Raw genomic sequence first — 10,807 nt, 5'->3', positions numbered from 1 at the left:
CTAAGGGTTAAATCAATAAAACACATTAGAGCCCTGACCCGTGACACAACAACATATTTCCAACTTGACCATTTTACATTAATAACCACGTGATAGATAGTAAGTTAAAGTGCTCATCAAACCTTTTCATCTTATGCCACAAAGTGCTTATATGTTTAGAACTCAGTGTAAACTAGTCACTGTAAATGATCAAATAGTAAACACTTCATGGTGTTTCGCTGGTAGCTTTTAATAGTCCATCTATGGAACATTTGAGTTCCTTCAAGGCAGACTCAATAGAGTGGCGAAGTCCCTCCACTTCCGGTGGACCTCCATGGGACCTTATTTCGGAAAAATTATGTATTGAAGTCAATGGAGAGAAAGATTATCTTTCGATCCCGTTTGAATTGTGCCACGAATTACACATATGATGTTTGTCAATTTAAAAGATAATTTTGCAAGTCAAAAAAAAAAAATGTGTCGTAAAACTGTGAAGTAACACATTTGTTTGTGTGAAACGCTAAATGACCTACATCTCTGGTCTCACAGAACCACACACGTCACCAAGATGGCCGTCACTACTGTCTTGTCAACAAAACGATTGACTGCCCTCACTATCACCACAATGAAACACGTCCTGAAGAATGTCATGCAAAGCTGCCTGCCTGCCTTCCTTTGATTCTCTCTGAACTGCCTGGTCGTTGTAATGTTTAATGTCAACCATTTGTGCAGATAGCATGAAGTAGAGAAGATCATCGAAGCTAGCGTTAGCGTTAGCATTTCTCCCCCGGGCTTAAATTGTGTATTATAGAATGATCACACCGGTGTTGTGACAGTACTCTTCAAAGGGTTCACGAAATATGACTACTACTCTTACTGTTTAACATTTTGGGTTACTTAATGTTACTTCATGTTAAGGCTAATAAAAATGACAAGGCTGTAATGCTAACTAACGTGCTAGCTACTAGCTAGCATGATCCAGACACTGCTGGTCCTTTCATCAGACGGGAAGCGAAAGAACGAGCAAGACCCATTGCTGGTATAATAACAACCTGGTACTAAGCACACAGGCATCTTGTTAAAGTTATCTTATCTTAGCCAGCGCCATATAGATAGATTATATCTATATTGCGCTGATCTTAGGTATCTGAATGGTGGAGGTAAACAATTGTGACATCACTTACGCGACTCTGGGATTTGTAGTCTTCCTAGTTGCGTACTTTTCATAGTCTTATATTTCAACAGTTTTACGACAAACTGTGACTTTTTTTGACATGGAAATGATTTTTTAAGATTGACAAACATCATATGTGTAATTCATGGCACAATTCAAACTGGGATCGAAAGATAAGTTTTCTCTCTCCATTGACTTCAATGCATAATTTTTCCGAAAATAAGGTCCCATGGACCGGAAGTAGATGGGCGTGACTTCGCCACTCTATAACTTCCTTGGTCTCAACAGAAAGAAGTGTTGCAGTGTCAGTGCAGTCTCTTTTCTTAAGTCCTGATGAACTCGCCTTCTTCACAGCTTTCCTTAACCTCATGGCCTTTTTCACTGAGGTTAAGAAAAGACATGATTCTTTTTTTGACCATGTGGCCAAGCAGCAACCCTAAACATGCAGTAAAACCAGGATTAAAAGGGAATACTCACTGTATGCGGAGTTGGCATTGTTCCCGTACCCGTATGATCCGAAGCCACCTAGCGGGAGGAAAGACATTTAATACGCTGTATAATCACTAAAGTATAAGAAACTTCTGCTCGTCTTTAAGATAAGATAAGACTTTATTCATCCCGAAGGAAATCGCTGTGCCAGAGTTACAAAAATACAATAAACCCAGCAGCAGCATAATAATAAAACTGTACACTAACAGGGCTATTCAATTAGTTTGGAATGGGGCCGGTTGATGAAAATGATCCAAAGCAAGGGGCCAGGAAAAGATGGCTTGAAATATGAGCAATCATATTAAGAGCTTCAGATACAGTTCATACTACAACAGCATAGTGGAGTGCATATATGTGTTTCATTAATCAAACAACATAAAAAAATCCATAAAAAAAATGTCATCTGTGGAAGCCGTGATACTGTAAAAAGCACGACCAATCATTTTAGCCGGCCCGGCTAAAATAACTGGATGGCCTACCTGCCTGTCAGCCTTCCATCTGTGCACAAACTTATCTCGTGCCCTCATTGGTCATGTGCGCGTTCGTGTGTGTTGGAGGAGGGACTCTGTAAGGAAGTGGCAGATTTTTTCCGGCTGTGTATTTTCAAAGTCGAGTGCACTCGAGCTGGTTTCTCCACAATTACCTACCCCACCTTTAAGTCAATTTTTCTGGTATCAGTACTTTACTTATTTTTCTGACTACTTTTCACTTTGACTTCTTACATTTTGAACACAAATACCTGTACTTTCTACTTCTTACATTTTCCAAACAGGCTGGTTCCTTTAGTTTGAATGTGTGTTTGGTGGCGTGATCATTATTATTTATAGGGATCTGCAGATAAATGTTTAGTCTTCTCAAGCACCAACTATCAAATATCTCGCCTGATTGTTGGCACTTGACAATCACCTGTCCCTGCATTTTACTCAGGTGTAACTAAAGCCTGATTTAAGGGTTGTTTATATTTCACATCATTAATCAGAATCTGCAAAGTAACTAAAATAAATGTAGTGGAGTAAAAATACCAGGTTAACCTCTGAATTGTAGTAGAGTAGAATTGCTGTTTTGTTTAGTAATGGATATTGAATATGGAATAAAGGTTTTGACAAGACCTGGTGTAACAATAATCAAAAAGGACATTAAAAGAGCTCCAGATGTCAATGATCTAAACAAAACAGCACACCTGAAATGTATTAAATACTTTATTAAGGGCAGTGAATTAGTTTTTTCTGTATGTTTTTCAAATCAGTGTTATACAGTAAGTGTCATAGACAGTGTTACATTGCTATTATTATCCTTAAAATATATGTAAAACAAAACCACTTATGATCTTTTTATTTGAGTGGTTTACTAATGACAGTTAATTCTGTTTCTGCTATTGATGGTTTCATTTTTGTGAAAAATAATCAAATAATAAAATTCAATAACGTGCTTTAACAACTAGATGTGCCTTTCTATCAGCTGTGCACCGTTATGGTGTAAATACAGCCTATCTACCAATTGGATCAAATATAAAAGTCAGCCGAATTAGTATTGATACTGCAAGGAGACGTATTGTGTGAAAAGAAATGTAAGATGTTGTTTAATTGCTGATATATTTATGATCCACGTCACGTTTTCAGTTTTGGCGGCAAGTTTGTCCAGAAGTCTTCTCATCAGGGCTCTATAAATACAGAACTACGGCAGATATGTCATATTTAATGCAGCCGAACCGTGTATTACAATGCCGTTATGTGATGACCTCCAAACTCGGAATAAAGTATTATTTTTTTTTTTTTTTTACATTTATTTTAGTTACTTTGCAGATTCTGATTAATGATGTGAAATATAAACAACCCTTAAATCAGGCTTTAGTTACACCTGAGTAAAATGCAGGGACAGGTGATTGTCAAGTGCCAACAATCAGGAGAGATATTTGATAGTTGCTGCTTGAGAAGACTAAACATTTATCTGCAGATCCATATAAAGTATATTCATTACTCGTTATTCTCTACTAATAGTTCATTAAAGACTGTATATAATATCTATTTTGCATATCCCTTTCAAGATTTCAAGATTTTCTAAGGTTTATTGACATATCATATACACAACTAATTCAATAACGTGCTTTAACCACTATGCGGTGCACACAAGGTACACACAGCCATAATAACTGTGTATTATTAGTGTAGGACACTTGTGTATGTATAACATCTGAAGATGTGTAGTTTTATTCATGTTTTCACATAATTGTACAGGATATTGCTATATTATTTCACATGTTTTACTTCTAATATCTGATTTGTAAAACATCACAGACAGAAAGGTATATCCGTCATTTAACAGTAAGCTATTGAAATTCTGAATCCATAGATGTGTCTCCCATCACCCAACACCCCTGACTATTCTTTCAACTCAGTATTTACATTCTTATATTCAAAGAAAAAGTCCTTTTCTATCAGCTGTGCACCGTTATGGTGTAAATATAACCTATCTACCAATTGGATCAAATATAAAAGTCAGCCGAATTAGTATTGATACTGCAAGGAGACGTATTGTGTGAAAAGAAATGTAAGATGTTGTTTAATTGCTGATATATTTATGATCCACGTCACGTTTTCAGTTTTGGCGGCAGTACTTCCTGTTTGTCCAGAAGTCTTCTCATCAGGGCTCTATAAATACAGAACTACGGCAGATATGTCATATGTAATGCAGCCGAACCGTGTATTACAATGCCGTTATGTGATGACCTCCAAAGAGAAAAGCAAGCAAACTCGGAATAAAGTATTATTTTATTTAAAAAAAATGTTTTCAGATTTCACATCAACAGGAGTCCGGTTAACTAAAATGTCCGTGCGGAACAATACTACCCCCAACCCATAGATCCGTGGGTGAATAATGTCAATCACCACATTACACACATCCCTTCACATTTACATTAAAGTATTTCGTGAGGCCTTCTAAAATGTTTTTAAATATAATTAGGGTTGTAGTTGAAGAGTTTGTAAATTGCGTTGCCCGCACAACGTCACGTCCGTTAATTCCACATCCACACCTCCACACACATGGATTAACATCGATATAATACATTAATGCAGCCTTTGTTTCTGCTAAAAGAGGTGTCGATCAGCTAGGGCAACAAGAAAATCGGCGAAATCGAGTGTGACGATTAAAAAATAAATTAAAAACATCTAATTTTGACAATAAAAACCGACCAATAGGCGCGGTAGACCATTTGCTAGGCACTTCCGGGTATTTCTCCACTGGTTGGGCCATGTTAACAATACCGTGTAACTGTCACGTTTGAAGGGACGAAACCGTGACATATTCACGTCTCCCAGCATGGTAGATCGTCACATGTTCACGTCTTGCCGTGATACCGGGTTGACCAGGTTAATACAGCTGTGTGTGTAGATACAGGGAACATGTGCTCCTCTGGGTCATGAATCCAGACAGGATGCTCTCTGGTTTTATGATCATGTGAATTGTAAGCTATCTACCTGATCACAAGGGTATATATTATATAGACCTTTTTTTAAATATCAAACTAGAATGTGCCCCCTTGTTGTACCTTTGGTGAGAATCAGCCCCTCTGAAGTAAAGTGCTATAAAGGATGTGTTCCTCTCCACAGAGGGAGGAGGAAGAGTCCTGTTCCTGTGGAGGAGCAGCTGTCCAGCTGTGCTCTGTATCAGGACGTCCTGAAGGATCCAGTCTCTACCAGCTGTGGACACTGGTTCTGCAGACAGTGCATCACCTCATACTGGGAGCAGCGCCCTCCATCAGGAGACCCCTCCTGTCCCCAGTGTGGAAAAAGATCCAGAACCAGAGCTGGCCTGCAGACAGCCAGTCAGACCAGCTCTGTACGAGGTAAGAGGCCGAACTCATGCAGCGTCTTATTCCTCTTCCTGGTTCATTTGTTTTTGTATTAGGTATTCTGTTGAAGAACATAGACATTACAATGGTTATAAAACATTTAAACTTAGTCTGTTTTTATTAGTTTTATTGTTAGATTCTCAAAAGCATTTTCTTATTCTCTCCTGTTTCCTTCTCTTCCAGCAGATAGTGGTCTGCAGGAGGTTTTAGATGAACATAGGCTCAGTCTGAGGAGGAGATGTGAACGTGTGACTGAAGGAACTGATCAAAGTGAAACCCTCCTCAACAGGATCTTCACTGAGCTCTACATCACACAAGGACAGAGTGAAGAGGTTAATACCCAACATGAGGTGAGGCAGCTGGAGACAGCTTCCAAGAAGAAGCCCCTCCATGACACTCCAATCAAGTGCCAGGACATCTTTAAAGCCTTACCTGACCAACAGACTCTCATCAGAGCGGTCCTGACCAACGGAGTCGCTGGAGTTGGAAAAACCTTCTCAGTGCAGAAGTTCACTCTGGACTGGGCCGAGGGTTTGGGAAACCAAGATGTCAGTCTGGTGATCCCGCTCTCCTTCAGGGAGCTGAACCTGATCAAAGGTGAGCAGTACAGTCTTCTCAGGCTGCTCCATGTTTTCCATCCAACCTTACAGAAGGTCACAGCAGAGCAGCTGGCTGTCTGTAAAGTGCTGCTCATCTTTGACGGCCTGGATGAAAGCAGACTTTCTCTGGATTTCAGAAACAATGAGGTTGTGTCTGATGTCTCACAGAAGTCCTCAGTCAACGTGCTGCTGACAAACCTCATCAGGGGGAAGCTGCTTCCCTCGGCTCTCGTCTGGATAACTTCCAGACCTGCAGCGGCCAATCAGATCCCTCCTGAGTGCGTGGACAGGGTAACAGAAGTACGAGGCTTCACTGACGCCCAGAAGGAGGAGTACTTCAGGAGGAGATGGAGTGATGAAGACCTGTCCAGCAGAATCATCTCTCACATCAAGAGCTCCAGGAGCCTCCACATCATGTGTCAGATCCCAGTCTTCTGCTGGATCACTGCTGCAGTTCTGGACCACATGTTGACTACAGACCAGAGAGGAGAGCTGCCCCAGACCCTCACTGACATGTACTCACACTTCCTGCTGGTCCAGACCAAGAGGAAGAAGCAGAAGTATGAAGAGGGACATGAGAAGAGTCCACAGCAGCTGACAGAGGCTGACAGGGGAGGTTCTTCTGAAGCTGGGGAGGCTGGCATTTGAACATCTGGAGAAAGGACACATCATGTTCTACCAAGAAGACCTGCAGCGCTGTGGCCTTGGTGTCACCGAGGCCTTGGTGCACTCAGGAGTTTGTACAGAGATCTTCAAAAGAGAGAGAGTGATCTTCCAGAAAACTGTTTACTGCTTTGTTCATCTGAGCGTTCAGGAGTTTCTGGCTGCAGTGTACATGTTCCACTGTTACACCAACAGAGACACAGAGGTACTGGAGGACTTCCTGCAGGGAGACTGGCCCTATGTGAACAGTAACAGCAGTGATCAGGATTACCCATCCCTGCCTGTCTTCCTAAAGGGAGCCATGGAGAAATCCCTCAGAAGTGAAAATGGCCACCTGGACCTGTTTGTCCGCTTTCTCCACGGCCTCTCTCTGGAGTCCAACCAGAGTCTGTTAGGACGCCTGCTGGGTCACACAGACAAGCGTCCAGAAACCATCCAGAGAGCCATCAGAGGCCAGCTGGGTCGCACAGACAACAGACCAGAAACCATCCAGAGAGCCATCAACAACCTGAAGGAGATGAACAGTTATTCCTCTCCTGACAGGAGCATCAACATCTTCCACTGTCTGACAGAGATGAAGGACCTCTCAGTACATCAGGAGATCACAGAGTTCCTGAAGTCAGAGAACAGATCAGAGAAGGAACTCTCTGTGATCCACTGCTCTGCTCTGGCCTACATGCTGCAGATGTCAGAGGAGGTTCTGGATGAGTTGGACCTGGACAAGTACAACACATCAGAGGAGGGAAAACGGAGACTGATTCCAGCTGTGAGGAACTGCAGGAAGGCCAAGTAAGTCCAGATGTGATTAACTTTATAAACTAATGTGGATCAGAAGTTTAATTATTCAAATAAACACTATAACATTTCTGCTGTTTAAATACTGAGAGAGTAAACCAACACTGTTCTTCTATTTATTTATAATAATAGTTAAACAGAATCGTTCCTCTCTTCATATTGAGTGATGGAGGCGACATGTCAAACACATGAAGGACTCTAGAGGTTTCTCAGCATGTGATCACACCACACAGCAGGACTTAGTTATCAGTTATTATTACTTTCTAGTAGTTTCTTTATCATTAAACACACACACGTTTTTATCACAATGTGTTAGAGTTTAAAATAAGATCTATATCATATCCCACCAATACCAGAGTTATGTCTTAATACTCATATAGTGAGAACATCTGATGGTATTCAGTTTAAAATATTGAAACTTTATTGGGTTTGTTAACTGTGTTTGTGTGCACAATACATTTCCAGATGCTCAGAGAAGCCAACACATCCATCATTCACATCTAAATATGAATTAACATTTAAATATGTACATCTCTAATATTGTCAAGTGATTTATTTAATTTCTGTTTCTATGGTAACAGTCAGTGACAGCAGGAGCACAGACCTGTGATCAGATCACACTGACAACACATTACACTCTATTATCATATATTATTATATATAAAATGGACTAACAGCAAATCTCAATCAGAACATGTCAAATATGTTTTTCATCAAATGCTTGAGGTCATTATGTTTCCTCTTTTTTAACACATGTTGTAATATATGTGTTATTATAGACTTGCTGCCTGTGGACTCTCAGAGACTCACTGTGAAGTCGTGGCCTCAGCTCTGAAGTCTGACCCCTCCAATCTGAGAGATCTGGACCTGGGTGACAACACTCTGCAGGATTCAGGAGTGGAGCTGCTGAGCTCTGGACTAAAGAGTCCAAACTGCAGACTGAAGACTCTCAGGTCAGTTCACTGACTGAACTTCATCTGTTTGTATTTATCATTTTCTGAATTTGAAAAAAATACATTAAAATTATTTTTCCATTTTTGCTAAAGACTGAATATTGATCAGAATAACAAAGAGAAGGTGAATGTGTGAGGGAGAGTGTTTGAGCTTCCACAGACTCACTCTGTGCTCCATGAGTCAGTGGAGATGCTGTCAGTACTGATGAGCTGTGAGGGAGATGAAGGAGTTGTTAAACATCTGATCAAAGTTAAAGTTCCAGATTATCAATGGATTGTTTCTACATCATCTCTGACATTAAAGGTCTCCTATCATGCACAAGTCACTTCCTGATGTCTTTTCTACATTACCATGTGTCCCCGGTGTGTCCCCGGTGTGTCCCCGGTGTGTCCCTATGTGTCCCCGGTGTGTCCCTATGTGTCCCCGGTGTGTCCCCGGTGTCAGGAGACTCACAAAGTGTCAGGAAACAAAACCCTCTCTCTTTTCCTCCGCACCCACATCTCTAAAAACGGGGGAACAACGGAGCTGATCCAGATTTGCTGCGTCATGACGGCATTACTAAAATGTGGACAGGCTTTACACCAACGGGCCAATCAGAAACGTTGCTGTCAGAAACAATGAGACGTGTTCTGGAAGTAATATGGTCTGTGTTTACATTAGCATGCTAACACTCAGAGCTAACCTGTACTGGAGAGAGCATGTGTGAAGAAGCAGGAAATAAAAAGGAACTCACCTTGTGGTAAACCTGAGAGAGAGAAAGAGTTTGAGCTCCATACTGTTTCAGAGAGAATCCTTGATGTGGTTTGGAACATGATATGGAGTTTCATCATGGCAGCATTTAGCTGAGTTTCTGCTGGTAGAATTCTGATCAGGCATTAGCTCCACCTCCTTTTTTTCTTTGTTCAAGCTAAGGACCCGAACCTGCTCTTCTCTAACAGCTGGAACAGAGGGATATGAGGGATTTCTAAAATGCATGATCTGTTTGGTATTTTGAGCAAAACACATCATAGACATGTTTTTATATATTTGTATATATCTGAGACCCATAATATATGCCTAAAAACAGCACGATAGGAGATCTTTAAAACCCTGTTTAACTCTGAACCGATTATTAAACCTGGAGTTATTTCAAACAGGAACATTGTTTTCTAAAGTTACATCATGTTTTCTTTATTCAGACTGTGGGGCTGCAGGTTGTCAGAGATCAGCTGTTCTGCTCTGGCCTCAGCTCTGAAGTCCAACATCCATCTGAGAGTTCTGGACCTGAGTCACAATGCTCTGAAGGATTCAGGAGTGGAGCTGCTGAGAGATCTTCTGGAGAGTCCAGACTGCAGACTGGAGACTCTCAGGTCAGTTCACTGACTCTCTGTTACTGCTGGAGATCTCATGTTTCATTAGTTATTCAACCTGATTCTTCTACAGAATTAATTTACATCCATTAAGTTGTAAATGTTCTTTTATTCATACTTTCATTTGTAGGTACTAAAGTAAGAACTGCAGAGATACATGCTGACTGATTCTTAAAGGAACTGTAATAGATGTTAGTTGTAAAAAGTAAATCTATGTATTTAATATTTAGTAAACGATAACTTCTGAATAAAGTTCATCTGAAGTAATATTAGTTTCACAGGATAAAGCTGACTTTCTGAAGAAGACATATGTTTTTGTTTCCATTCATTTCAATGTTGAGTAACACATCTGATTATAAACAGATTTGTATTCTCATCATGTTTTCTTTATTCAGACTGGGGGACTGCAGTTTGTCAGATATCAGCCGTTCTGCTCTGGCCTCAGCTCTGAAGTCCAACATCCATCTGAGAGATCTGAACCTGAGGGACAACAATCTGCAGGATTCAGAGAAGCTGCTGAGAGATCTTCTGGAGAGACCAGACTGCAGACTGGAGGCTCTCAGGTCAGTAAGGGGTCTCTGCTGGTTCAGCAGTGTTGTATGAACCACAGGGAGGTGTTTCTCTCACTGGGGAAACAGATCAGTGATGTTACCCACTGACTGCAGGCTCTTTCATTCTTCCATCAACTACAGAAGGCCAGCTGAAAATGCAAAGCCACACTTTAGTGATCAACTCTCTAACAGACATATGGGGTTTTACAGAAGAGTGGGAAAGGTAGTCTGTTCTTATGGGATGTTTTTAGTTTCTAGCCCAGGGGTGTCCAAACTGCGGCCCGGGGGCCAAATGCGGCCCTCGGAATCGGCCCTCAGCAAATTCTGAAAGTATAATGAAATATGGCCCACAAATGAAACCTCTGCTTGTCTTGTATTGTACTTCTTAAATATCTATGTACACA

General features: G+C 40.9%; 1 protein-coding gene across 1 annotated transcript; it reads left to right on the top strand.

The window, feature by feature from the left end:
* Positions 1–6,812: 6,812 nt before the first annotated feature.
* LOC117495523 (NLR family CARD domain-containing protein 3-like) lies at positions 6,813–9,994 on the top strand. Its single transcript, XM_034146798.1, has 3 exons — positions 6,813–7,543; positions 8,329–8,446; positions 9,983–9,994. The coding sequence occupies exons 1-3, from the start codon at positions 6,927–6,929 to the stop codon at positions 9,992–9,994; spliced, it is 747 nt and encodes a 248-aa protein (XP_034002689.1). The 5' UTR covers positions 6,813–6,926.
* Positions 9,995–10,807: the final 813 nt, after the last annotated feature.

The sequence above is a fragment of the Trematomus bernacchii genome, unplaced genomic scaffold (genome assembly GCF_902827165.1).
Source record: "Trematomus bernacchii unplaced genomic scaffold, fTreBer1.1, whole genome shotgun sequence".
NCBI lineage: Eukaryota > Metazoa > Chordata > Actinopteri > Perciformes > Nototheniidae > Trematomus > Trematomus bernacchii.
This window is presented reverse-complemented; position numbering and strand designations above follow the sequence as displayed.